This window comes from Tachypleus tridentatus, chromosome 13 (genome assembly GCF_004210375.1).
Source record: "Tachypleus tridentatus isolate NWPU-2018 chromosome 13, ASM421037v1, whole genome shotgun sequence".
Classification (NCBI taxonomy): Eukaryota; Metazoa; Arthropoda; class Merostomata; order Xiphosura; family Limulidae; genus Tachypleus; species Tachypleus tridentatus.
This window is the reverse complement of record NC_134837.1, coordinates 188,111,622-188,125,610: the sequence shown is the minus strand read 5'-3', so window position 1 is coordinate 188,125,610 and position 13,989 is coordinate 188,111,622. Positions and strand designations below refer to the sequence as shown.

Sequence of the window (13,989 nt, the reverse complement as noted above, 5' to 3'; positions counted from 1 at the left end):
GGTAAAGAATGTTGGTGTTATTCGCAGAAGAAGTACCCTCACCTTACTTGCTAGATGGTGAATTACAGCAATACATATGCATGCATCTTCTACTTCACTTCTCAGAGGAAGGTGAAGCAAGTCTACTAAAACACTTCCACTCCTCTCTGGCTACAAATGTTTCCTAGACTGGCACTTTGATCATATCCAATCTGTCCAGAACAGGTTTGGTTATAATTTTTAACAGAGAATCAGAGTACATGATTATCAAAGAACTGGTTCATACATATTTGTATTAAGAAATGTTCATTTACTTTTTTATTTTAGTTGATAAAATGGAACAATTGTTATAAGAATCTTACACACAAATAATCACACTTTTGATTCTTTAAAACAAGGTTGAGAACAAGAAACATGTCTTCTCAAAGATTGTTAATAATTAATTATGCAGTTATGAAACATTTATGATAATGTTTAGCTTTATGAATGAAAAGACAAAGAAAATAAATAATGGTTAAAAGTGAAACAAATGATGGAAATTGTAACATTTCACCTAAATTTTAGATGTAGAAAACACCTAATGCTTCCTTTGAAACAACAAAGATATGTTAATGAAGTATACCTACCTTGTCATACACTGCATGTTATACATTATAGAAGTAAACCTACATTGTTATACATATTTGAAGTAATCCTACATCGTTATAGAAACTCGAAGTGAACCTACATTGTTATATACACTTGAAGTAAACCTATTTGTTATACATACTTGAAGTAAACCTATTTGTTATACATACTTGAAGTAAACCTATATTGCACACACATCAGTAACTAATAAATCTACAACATATACAAACAATAGTCACGTCAATAACTAACAGATCTAAAGCATATACATACAAGGTTCACCTCAATAACTAATAGATGTACAAATGGCCACATAACCAATGTATCTGGAGGTCTCACAAAATGCCATACCTCCATATTGTAACATAAGCCTTCTCAATGTCAAAGAATATTGATACAAGATGTTGCTGTTTGAGAAAGGCTTCTCTGATTGACATTTCAAGTCTAATCAGGTGGTCCATGATAAAGTGGTGTTATTGGAACCTACACTGGTTGGGTGGGAGGAAGTTGTTTGATTCAAGGAACCAAACAAGATGAGCATTAACCATCCTCTCTAAGGTCTTACAGAGACATCTGGTCACAGCAGTTTAATACAACACATTAAATTACTTAAAAATATGACATCATGCTAATATGTAAATGTTTCTGTTTAATTTATTGCTCATCATTCTTTATTCATTACAATGGTAGCATGCTTTTATTTAATTTCTCTGCTCTAGAATTTTAAAGCTGTCCACAATATACAGTATCCTGCTTCATCAATATCTGAAAAGAGTTATGTAGCCTGGAACATTAACAATAAACCCACATATAATTATCTGCTATTTACATCCTAGGGTATACTGCGCATAGGAGATAACAAGAACATTTCAGGTTTTTTATGTCATGTTGTGGATTTGGATGTTCAGACAATAAGCAACATATAAAGCAATTTGTCATCGATCTTGGACTTTTTGGTGTGTGTGTGCGTGCATGCATGCATGTCATTATCATGATGAGGATCTGACCTCTATATGATGTTCGCCTGAACATCCTTTCCCTCCTCAAAATCTCTGCACAGTAAGCACTTGTTTGCCAGGTCCATTTCAATCCACTACAAAACCTGGAGCTCCCAGAAGCTGAGTTGCCATTTAGCACAGTGAATTATGCTAGGCTGTGATTGCTTATTAATTAAATAGCAATCCTTTTAACCTCTGTAAATGTTCAGCACACAAAGCAATATTTCTTACAGATATTCAATAGTCTAGATCTTGTTCTCTCAAATGAACCCTGCTTCCAACAGTAGAATTCAAACAGGTGCATTTGGTAAGTAGGAGGGCTATATTATGGAATCATTGTTGAAAGACAGTTGTGAAACATGGTGAGTGTAGCATCACATCCAACAATGGAACTTCTTACAGAGTTGTGCAATATATCATCATGTCCAGAATCATCACTTCCTCCAAGGACTCATGGAGTTTACATCCAGAATAACTACTTCCACCAAGGATTTGTGGAGTTTACATCAGAAATCACTACTTCCACCAAAGACTTGTGGAGTTTACATCCAGAATCACTACTTACACCAAGGATTTGTGGACCTTATCTCCACAATCTACTTCCATCAAGAACTTGTGGAGTTTACATCCAGAATCACTACTTCCACCAAGGACTTGTAGAGTTTACATCCAGAATTGCTACTTCCATCAAGGGCTTCTGAAGTTTAATACATAATCACTATTCCATGAAGGACATGTGGAGTTTACATCCAGAATAACTACTTCCACCAAAGTCTTGTGGAGTTTACACCCAGGATCACTACTTTCACCAAAAATTTGTAGAGTTTATTTTTAATGTCTGCTGTAAGACTCTGTCAGATGACATAAATCTGCAATTACCAGAACCTGAAAGATAATTTGTAATATCTTCCTTTGGTTCTGTTGGCATTTAAAAAAGATTTTGACCACTACCTGATAAATGAATTGAAATGAAAGTAACATTTGTGAATCTCTGAACTAGAGTAAGCTAAAACACCTTTTAAGTTGTTATAAACCAAGTTACTAAATACTGATGTGTTTGTTTCTGTTCATACTTGTATTTGTGTTTCAGTTTTGTATGATGTGTTTCATGTTTACAAGGATACAATGATAATATGTGTTTCTTATTTTGAGTGTTTCTTTAATTTCTGTTGTAGAATATGGTGAGTTCTACGTTTAATGCCAAGCTGTAGAAGAAATTCTTGAGGCAACAGTTAGATCACTAGGAGATGCTGATCACATATGTACTGTAAAAGGAGATAAATTTGAATATCTGCATTAAGCTGTATCAGCTGCTCATATGTTTATAGAAAGTGATTATCTAGTTAAAACTGTTTTCATAATTTCAGTAATGTCAATATGAATAAGTTGAAAAATAAGAGAATGTGAAGCAGATGCCCTGTGTGATGTCGGTTACATGATATTTTTATCGAAATACCTACCCACATTTTTGGACAACATTTGATAATTCTAAAAGATATTAAACATGAATGACCCCTGGAGAGTTTATTTATAAACTTGTTTTTTTCACAAGATTTCAGTCAGTTTATTACCTGATTCTAATACATGTTTAGTATCCTTTATGCTTTCAGAAGTGTTTATTTGTCAATATGATTTTTATCTTTGAATTAGGTAAAAAATGATCTATAAAGGATAACTGTGGCTCTATATATTTAACAGTAAATTTAGATTAAGACTTCCAAAATTCTTCAACAGTTTTAACTAATGACAAGGGACAAGAACTAGAGTTTGAAAACATTATGTGAAGCCATGTTAACTGAAAGCAATGTAATATTACGACTCAGACAAGACATCGAGTGGATTTTAGTAACAATTGTTTTCAAAGGAGCTGCCTAAAATAAACAACAAAATACCACAAAAAACAAATTGTGGTTGTTGTTTACAGTTCCTAGATTGGGGTAAGAAAGGTTAAATCTGATTAGCTGTAACAAGAGTAAACACATAAATCATGTGGTTGTTGTTTACAATTCCTAGAGTGGTTTAAGAAAAGGTTAAATCTGTTTAGCTGTAACAGGATTACACACGTAAATCATATACTATTGTTTACAGTTCCTAGAGTGGTGTAAGAAAAGTTAAATCTGTTTAGCTGTAACAGGATTACACACATAAATCATGTGGTTGTTTACAGTTCCTAGAGTGGCATAAGAAAGGTTAAATCTGATTAGTTGTAACAAGAGTACACAGATAAATCATATGGTTGTTGTTCACAGCTCTTTGATTGGTATAACATAGGGTAAGTCTGACTTGTTCTGTTGACAACAAACAACTCTTTCAAGTGATATCAATAAAAAAATGCAAAAAACAAATATTTTATTTTATAAATATTCCTTCCCGATCAAAATTACTATGTCTTATTTTTCTAAGCTGGATTTAAGCCTTTCTATGGATATATAATTTTTGTTACATATATTTGGTACAATGAAGTACATTTCAAGAACAATAATGAAAATCACATTCTTTTGGTTTCATCACATTTTGCTAAAACTAAAAAGAAAACTTGTCATAATTAAAAATAAAAAGCTCTCACTTTAGCAAGAATATTTTTAACCTACTGACTATAAAGCAGGAACAGTATCAATAAGAATTATTCATGTAGTAAGAGTATCTTTAGATGAAATGGACACAGAATAGGAACACAACTAATAAAAGATGTAAGTGTAGCAAGAGTGTCTTTAGTTTAATCTATACAGATTAGAAACATAACTAATAAAAGATGTTAATGGAGCAAGGGTGTGTTTAGTCCAATAGATACAGAATAATAGCACAACTAATAACATGTTAATGTAGCAAGGGTATCTTTACCCAATTTTTTTCAGAATAAAAACACAACTAATAAAAGATGTCAGTGTAGCAGGGTGTGTTTAGTCTAATGTATACAGAAGAGGAACACAACAAATGAAACATGTTAATGTAGCAAGGTTGTGTTTGGTCTAATGTATACAGAATAAGAACACAACTAATAAAACATGTGAAAGTAGCAAGGGTTTATTTAGTTTAATAGATAAGGAATAGGAACACAACTAATAAAAGATGTTAATATAGCAAAAATGTTTTTAGTGTAACGAATACGGAACTGGTCTACACATGTTACTAATAGTACTCTTATGGTGAACTAATCTGGTCTACACATGTTACTACTAGTTTGTTTGTTTTTGGAATTTCGCACAAAGCTACTCGAGGGCTATCTGTGCTAGCCGTCCCTAATTTAGCAGTGTAAGACTAGAGGGAAGGCAGCTAGTCATCACCACCCACCGCCAACTCTTGGGCTACTCTTTTACCAACGAATAGTGGGATTGACCGTCACATTATACACCCCCCACGGCTGGGAGGGCGAGCATGTTTAGCGCGACGCGGGCACGAACCCGCGACCCTCGGATTACGAGTCGCACGCCTTACGCGCTCGGCCATGCCGGGCCCTGTTACTACTATTAGCGTTGTAAAAGTACTCATCAGGTCTACACATGTTACTACCAGTAGCGTTATAAAGGAACTCATTTTGTGTACACAAGTTACCCCTACATCTGTTATGGAGAACTCGTCTCGTCTACACGTTATTACTACTGCTGCGTCAACGTTTTTGTTATCGGTAAAACGAGTAGACTTCGTCATTGTTTTCTAACTGGTAATCTAAAATCAGATAATAGAAGATGTTTCGGTTTTACCGTATTTTAAGAGAAGTATTTGTGGCTCCTTTGTATTGTTTTGACCAGTGAAAATTTGTTGGGTGATATACGGCTAAGTCGTTTTTTTTTCCTGCTTGAATATGAGAAATATTATTTCATTTTACATATGAATAAAGGCTTATCGATGATTGTCATATTTTCATTTGTCTCTCTAAATAAGGTATCTTTACTTTAAATAAGGTATTTTATGAGTTAGACATTATAACCTTTGTCTAATTGTCTGAAAAATTCTGTTTATAAGATATATGTGTTAAGTGTTGTGTTAAATAATGTTTTAAGATTTTAATATATTTATAAAAATCTCTAACCATAACGAAGCAGTTTGAGAATATTTGGATGTTTAAAATATATAAGATCAACTAGTATCGTCCAGAGCACGAGACTGGGTCGTCACCAAGTTCGTGCTGAATTTATGTTTTGTCGTAAGATACATGTGTAATATGAAAACCGCTTTAGTACCTTGGACTGTATAAAGAAACACCCGGAACTGTTCCTGAATATTGTTACATGTAAGTGGTTCCCTCAGTACTCGGAGATACCCGTATAGGGATTTCATCATCACAACGGAAAAGGGCAAATCACAAGCCAGATAAAAGTTTCCGTTATTTTGAACATGTTCTTGGAAGATGTTCTTCTGTGTCGCCCCGAGTTGTAAATCTCAAAATATCCAATTAATTTTCCTGTCAGTTTTGATACGTCATAAAATTATGTATAGATTTTGTTGTTTGTTATTAAGCACAATGGGCTCTCTGTCTTTTGCCCACCTATGGCATCCATATACCCTTGTGCAACTGGTGGGGAGGTATGTATATAAAAAACAACCGTTATAGCAACAGTAAATTTAAACATCAGGCATATGATATTAAAATAATAAAAACAAGTCCAAATTAAAAACATTACATAAATTAAAATGATTCCCGGGGCACAGGCTATGATGGGGTTATTAAATGTACCGTGTTTCACAGTGGAGGAGACTAAGACGATCGTGAATCGTATGACTTACACTAGAAAGTAATATTTTATAAAAATTCAGGGGCGTCCCACCATCTCGAGTCCAGCATGAACAACTGATTATTACACTCGACTGAAATTTACGGATTCGAATCTCTACAACAAACACTCTTGCCCCTTTCAACCGTAGAAGTGTTATAACGTTCCACTCAATCCGAATATCGGTAGTAAAAAAATAGCTTAACTTAAAAAGTATCACGATCAGAATAATGAAAGTATGGTGTATTATAAATATTATACTAACACACATCTACATAAATTTTTATGTAAATTGAACGACAAAAAACTGTTTATAAACAAATAACCAAACATAGGAGGGGCAGAAAGTGTTCGTGCGTCCACTTTAATGGTCAGTTGAGTTGCCTTTCAGGTGAATTACTTGGCGCAATCTCTCCTTATAGCCCTCCATGATTGTTTTACAGTACTTGACTGGTATTTTTTCCCATTCTTCTTTACAGAAGGCCTCCAACTTTTGCAAGTTTTTCGGATGACTCTGATGAACCCTGGTCTTCAACTCATGCCAAACGTTTTCAATTCGGTTTTCAATATTGACTTACATTGTTACTCTGTAATTTGTTAGGATGACTTATAACTGGTAACGGTGACTTACACTGCCACTCGGCAGTTATGGAGTGTCACATCGATACTCTAATATTTATTATATTTCTCACTGAAAATATTTCCAACAACGAATATTCAAAACATTTTTGTAATATCTAGTAGCACGTTCGAAGAAATTCTGAAAATAAAATTACTCTTACATTTGAAAAATATTTTGGGAGTCGATCATTAAATCGATTTAAACAACAAAGCCTGGAATTGGTTACAAAATAAACGTGTATATTTGTCTAACATCTAACGGATTTCCCGTTAGAATAAACAAATTTAGCAATTCCAGAAAAGATACCAGTTGTGCTTCTCAGAACAAACCCCCTTCGTATATTTATACGTCATAACTTCCTTGTTCTCTTTGGTTGCCATCCTGACATAATTCCGGCAACAAGATTGGTAAATGTTATATAGGCATCGTAGTAAAGCAATCAAAACATTCTAAAGTACTTACGACGATTGGTATCAACGTGAGAAGTACCTTAGGTTAAATCTACAACTTGTTAATTTCTTTAGAAAACGTATCATCGTTAAATGTATAAAGTCATTTCTGTGAACATTAAACTAGATTTATTCTTGTACACTTAGTAACTTTATGACGTATAATGTTTGTTGTTTTACAGAAACACAATGAAAGGAAACATCGGTATTGCTGTGTTCTACATGTTGTTACTTCTACTTCCAACAGACAGTATTGGGAAGAAGATGGAAGAAGAGCAAGAGAAACTTTTCAGACAAGTACGTTAACAAATAACATTAGATACGACTGGTGTTTATCAGGTTAACAGTACGTTAACAAATAACACAAGATACGACTGGTGTTTATTAGGTTAACATTACGTTAACAAATAACACAAGATACGACTGGTGTTTATTAGGTTAACAGTAGGTTAACAAATAACACTAGATACGATTGGTGTTTATCAGGTTAACAGTACGTTAACAAATAACAGAAGATACGACTGGTGTTCATTAGGTTAACAGTACGTTAACAAATAACACAAGATACGACTGGTATTTATTAGGTTAACAGTACGTTAACAAATAACACAAGATACGACTGGTGTTTATTAGGTTAACATTACGTTAACAAATAACACAAGATACGACTGGTGTTTATTAGGTTAACAGTACGTTAACAAATAACACAAGATACGACTGGTGTTTAGTAGGTTAACAAATAACACTAGATACGACTGGTGTTTATCAGGTTAAAAGTACGTTAACAAATAACACTAGATACGACTAGTGTTTATCAGGTTAACAGTACGTTAACAAACAACACTAGATACGACTGGTGTTTATTAGGTTAACAGTACGTTAACAAATAACACAAGATACGACTGGTGTTTATTAGGTTAACAGTACGTTAACAAATAACACAAGATACGACTGGTGTTTAATAGGTTAACAAATAACACTAGATACGACTGGTGTTTAATAGGTTAACAAATAACACTAGATACGACTGGTGTTTATCAGGTTAAAAGTACGTTAACAAATAACACTAGATACGACTGGTGTTTATCAGGTTAACAGTACGTTAACAAATAACACAAGATACGACTGGTGTTTATTAGGTTAACAGTAAGTTAACAAATAACACAAGATACGACTGGTGTTTATCAGGTTAACAGTACGTTGATTATTATTGTTGTTAAGACACTTCTCTTTGTTTCCACTCGTGTTTTATATTTTTGTGAATATTCTCTTTATTATATGTGATAATTATTGTAATTTTATTAATGGTCTTAAAGTCGATTTCTCTTTCTTTTGATAAAGTTGTTTTTTCTTTTGCTAGAAACGAAATCCTCTAATTCCAGCAATTTACATTGGAGCAACTGTTGGGCCTTCAGTTTGGGCTTATCTGGTCGCTTTAGTTGGTGCCGCTGCCGTTACTGCTGCAAATATAAGACGAGCCTGTATCCTTTCTAAGTTGTTCTGTAGTCGAAATAACTAGTTTTACAGAAATCAGCTTCTTGTATGTTTTTGTTTTAATGCTTATTTAACGAAAGGACAGCAAGTAATAAACATATTAAAGTAGAACTGGGATTTACAATATTTTCTCGCTGGTGAATTCTTAGCTTATGAAAAGCTTCTGATAACCATTCCTGTGCTGGCAACAGAGGTTGGTGTAGGTCAAAGTGTTTCCGTCACGAATATGTGGACACTTACTACAGTGCTGTATGTGGAAGATACTTTTGCTGCAGATCACGCTAACAGGTAAATTTCGTAGTTAGGTTTTTATAAACCTATTGAGAACTTACACTTTTAATATAGACAAATATCTTGTATCCCTGCCAAGAGATGGCAATTGTGTTAATAGTTGGGATAACCTTACGACGAAAATGTGGGACCATGTTGCGTTTATACCGGTCTTATTTATTGGTTAGAGAAACATTATGTACGCGCAGGTGAACTTTCTAGGCAGTCCAAACAGACCATAGGGACAGATACTATGGAAAAACAGATAGGTTATGTGCATGGAGTTTTCTGTACATAGACAAATAATAGGTTTCGGTTTATTAACCATTACAACTATTTCTCTTTTTCTTGCTATCACTACCACACAGGTTGGCTCTGCGTTAGATCCCTATATTCTGTATTTCATAGTTGGAGACCCAAATTTAAAAACACGAAACATTTCTCGCCGTGAGTGTGTTTTAACTATGACAGTCAATCCCTTGGCATAGGTAATAGAATTTTACTGTTCAGTAGATTAAAATAATAGACCGTGCTAGAAGCAGTACAATAAGTACATTATTAGTCATTTCTTTCGAGGATTATTAACCACTATCCTTTCTGCTGTTTCTAACTGTAATTAATCACTATCCTTTCTGCTGTTTCTATTATTATTTGTTTGTTTTTTGAATTTTGCGCAAAGCCACTGAAGGGCTATCTGTGCTAGCCATCCCTAATTTAGCAGTGTAAGACTAGAGTGAAGGCAGCTAGTCGTCATCACCCACCGCCAACTCTTGAGCTATTCTTTTAACAAGGAATAGTTGGATTGACTGTACCATTACAATGCTCCCCGACTGAAAAATCGAGCATCTTTGATGCGACGGGGATTCGAACCCGCAACCCTCGGATTACAAGTCGAACACCTTAACCTACCTGGCCATGCCGGGTCTCTAAGTATTATTAACCACTATCTTTTCTAGTATTTGAAATGTTATTAACCATTATCTTTTCTACTATTTTTAACTATTATGACCCATTTTCCCTTTTGTTATTCTTTTTAAGTATTGCTTTCTTAGTCTGAAGTATAGCAGGTTTTCACTACTTTGCGAGAAAGTATAAAACCTCCATGTCGTGTCTTTGAACACACACCTAGTGACAGTCATCTTCTGATGTAAAAGTCTTTTAAGAGAAAAAGAAACATCATCATCAATACACAGATTATAACAGAACCTCTGTTAATAAAAAACAAAGTCCAATTCTTAATCAATACAGTTGCATTCATACATGTCTGTGTCATTTGTTCTCTCATCTATATAAACCAGACTTCCCTGCTTGGGCAGACACCTTACAGAATTTTTTTTATCTTTATAAAATTGGCAGTTCTTTCATAAATGTTTTATAAGTTAAATCACGTTCTTTGTAGCGTATAACAGTTATAAATGTTCTCGCGATGTTCTTACTTCAATAGTTGATGGGAACAAGTAAACCTGGAGGATCATTGTGGCAAAGTAAACAAAATCTTTACTCTGTACAATCCTTAAAAAAATATGTCTGAAATTTAACAAAATTACATATGCAATTCACGTATCACGTTTTCACTGTCATATTAAGAATGATTCTATTGAATGGTCAAATAATATTAATACTCAAACTACATTATGTTTTATTCTTATTATACAAAAAAACGGTTCTATTTAAATATCACAGAATAATAAAAGTTAAACTATAACATGTTTTACTGTTGTTATACAGAGAATGATTCTCTTTAAATATCACAGAATAATAAAGGTTAAACTATGTTTTATTGTTGTTATATAGAAAATGATTCTATTTAAATATCACAGAATATTGAAAGTCAAATTATAACATGTTTTATTGTTGTAGTACAGAAAATGATTTAATATTTAAATATCCCACAGTAATAATAGCTAAACTATATCACGTTTTATTGTTATTATACAGATGGCACTCTGACAAAGTATCTGAATTTGAGGTGTAACCAAGAAAACTAAAGCCATATTAAGTAAACAGTTCTAAACATTTCAAGGTATTTAGAGTAATTTAGTAATGTCTAGATAGTATTATGTCTTCTTACCAATATATATATTCGTAGTGTATGAGTATGTTTTACGTTATCTGACAGTCAATAAATATGTTTCTATCAATATCTACAAACTTTGTGGGTGTTTTTTTTACGTTATATTTCAGTAAATAATCACATCACAAATACTCAGATACTCACACACAGTCGGCTACAAGATTCAGGTTTTAGTAGGCCTCATAAGGTCATGTTCGTCTGGACTTCTTCCCTTTCATTTGTTAGTTTCCAGCTGAATATTTGTCTAATTATAAAACATGAGAATCAGAGGTTGTCCTATTAAATTTACCCTTCCAAGATCATCTCCATACATGGTGATCAAAGAAATATTTAACACGATTTACACATTTTATCGAACAGTTCCAATTATTTGTTTAAGGTTCATACACATATTGAAGTAATGTTCCGTATGTATTTTTCGAGGTTGGTAAAGAGAATGTTAGAAAATAAAAACTTCTAGTAAAAGTCAAAACTGTGAAGAATTATTCACAGCTTTAAATTTCGCCACCTATGTAACGGTTGTTTATTAAATGATTTTTAATTACTTTTTAAAGATGGAATTTAGTTAATGCACAAAAATTATGTGGTTAAAGTATTTAGTTACTTTCCATCGTGTATGTGTCGCTAATCTGCTTCATTTTGGCTAAAATCTTAAAAGTTATCCACTTCAATTACCTATATGAATCACTTTTCAAATGGTAATGTTTTTTTAAATAATTCATTTTCTGAAGGAGAAGTGAACTATGGAATGTCCATAGTTAACATAAAACCTCATAGACAAAATTTCAGTTTCTCAATTACAATAATGACGTCTGAATTGTTCTCAGAGTTTATTTCTACCTTGTGCCATTACAGGGATAAATAAGTTATTAGTTCGTATTTTCTTATAATTTTGTGTACATTCATAATTACACGTTTAGATCAATATGAAGCCATATTGTCAAATATATTATTTGTAATAATGTCGTGAAAGAAAAACTTTGTTGTAACGTTTATCCGGTGCATAATACGAGTTACAGCTTATATATATATCAACAAATACTATATATTAATTTTTACTTATGGAATGATGTAAGTATACTGCGTGTTAATTCGTACCTGTGGAATGATGTATTATGTGTGTTAATTCTTACCTATAGAATGATGTTTAATGTGTGTTAATTCTTACCTGTGGAGTGATGAAAGTATACTATGTGTTAATTATTATTTGTGGAATGATGTAAGTATACTTTGTATTAATTCTTATCTATGAAATGATGTAAGTATAATGTGTGTAAATTCTTACCTGTGGAATAATGATATTATACTATGTGTTATTCTTACCTGTGGAATCATTTGAGTATACGATGTGTTAAATCTTACCTGTGGAATAATGTAAGTACACTATGTGTTGATTCTTACCTGTGGAATGATGTAAGTGCCATCCCAACATTTACTTCCTTTTCTTAATTTTTTTTTTTTCATTATTAGTTGTATTCTTGTGCGTCAGCAATACTAAGCATGGGGTGAGCGATTCGTTGTTATTAGTCGACAGGAACCGCACCAACCAATTTAAATATAAACCCACAGTTGCGTCATCTGTTTCATATGAGTACAAAATATTTTTAAAACAGATACTCCGTTCGAAATTAATGTCACTTTAGAGAACTTGGTTTGGTTTTTGAATTATCAGAAGGAAGAAGAACAAGTAATTCAGACTTCTCGTTATGATATTTACAGACATTTTGTTATAAAAGAAAACACTGTATAGTATTGTAAAGTTCTGATGATATTTAAAATATTATTTTGATGAACATATGAGCCATCCTACGGTGTAGGTTGTACTGTCACATGCCTGTTGCACGTTGGACATCTGGCTCATTAGTACTATGTATGTGTGTGAACAGGCAAACATACTAACAAGTTTCAGTAAACGATGAAATGTTAGTTTGAAATATTTAATCAAGTTTCTAAATGTATTTAGTTTATCTTTGTGATTGACAATAGAAAAAAACAAGACTGATAATTTAGTAACAAAACTTTAATATTCGATGTGACAACATAATTTTAATGTAGAATTTTCTAAATATATCATCCTATAAACTATTACTTTGGAATAAAAATAAAGGCTCTTTAATGATCAGATAAAATGTCTATGTGTTTTTTCTTATAACGAAACCATGTCGGACTATCTGCTGTGTCTACCTAGACCAGGGGTGGGCAACGTATTTTCCATAGTGGCCACAACTGTGGCTAATGAAAACAACGTTGGCCACACTATTAAAATATGTATATTTCTATTGAAAGATGTTAGTTTAATCAAAATAATCTCATTTCAACTAATCTTCAATGTGAAAAATGATGAAGGTTTTCATCAAGAAGTTTCGTGAAATTTGGCTGAATATCTATGCTCAATAAGCACCTCAGCTCTGCCTCTAAACTTATATAGACTGGAGAAAATCCAGTGTAGAAAATGTCGACTCACACACCAATGTGGATCTAAACATGGAAAATAATTTTGAAATTGCTATCTTTAAATTTGGAAGACTCTCATTTATCAGAATAGTGAGCCACATCTCTCTGATAGGACATTTTTGTTTAACTTTTTATGTGTTCTACACTTTGCATTGTAAGTGCCTCGTCTTGAAATCCACACCAAAAACTTGACTCTAAATTAAAATTATTGCAAGATAAAATCTCTTCAGGGTCACACAATATCGATAACCGTTCAGAATTTTACATCGGAAAAACCGGTAGTGAATTGTAAACCAGATTTGCCACAAAT

The 13,989-nt window shown here is 32.9% G+C and overlaps 1 protein-coding gene and 1 long non-coding RNA gene across 4 annotated transcripts in view; one reads left to right on the top strand and one right to left on the bottom strand.

The window, feature by feature from the left end:
* Positions 1–474, bottom strand: part of LOC143240589 (uncharacterized) — a 49,393-nt gene extending 48,919 nt beyond the window's left edge. Inside the window, exon 1 of the long non-coding RNA XR_013021830.1 lies at positions 43–474. This is a non-coding gene — a long non-coding RNA (uncharacterized LOC143240589). The remainder of the gene's footprint in view (positions 1–42) is intronic.
* Positions 475–7,258: 6,784 nt separating this feature from the next.
* Positions 7,259–11,302, top strand: LOC143240587 (big defensin). Of its 3 annotated transcripts, none has more exons than XM_076483271.1 (5): positions 7,259–7,345; positions 7,570–7,684; positions 8,748–8,868; positions 9,042–9,169; positions 11,090–11,302. In XM_076483271.1, exons 2-4 carry the CDS (start codon positions 7,577–7,579, stop codon positions 9,164–9,166), a joined length of 354 nt encoding a protein of 117 aa, XP_076339386.1. In that variant the 5' UTR covers positions 7,259–7,345; positions 7,570–7,576; the 3' UTR covers positions 9,167–9,169; positions 11,090–11,302. The 3 variants fall into 3 exon arrangements, with proteins under 3 accessions (XP_076339386.1, XP_076339385.1, XP_076339387.1); XM_076483270.1 differs by having other exon boundaries at positions 7,279–7,432; XM_076483272.1 differs by having other exon boundaries at positions 7,290–7,416.
* The last annotated feature ends 2,687 nt before the right edge of the window (positions 11,303–13,989 follow it).

Excerpts from the sequence above, each read along its gene's own strand:
- LOC143240587 (XM_076483271.1), top strand. The coding sequence starts at position 7,577 with ATGAAAGGAAACATCGGTATTGCTGTGTTCTACATGTTGTTACTTCTA. Across the intron at positions 7,685-8,747 it reads AAGAGAAACTTTTCAGACAA|AAACGAAATCCTCTAATTCC; the intron begins GTACGTTAACAA and ends TTCTTTTGCTAG. Across the intron at positions 8,869-9,041 it reads TGCAAATATAAGACGAGCCT|CTTCTGATAACCATTCCTGT; the intron begins GTATCCTTTCTA and ends GCTTATGAAAAG.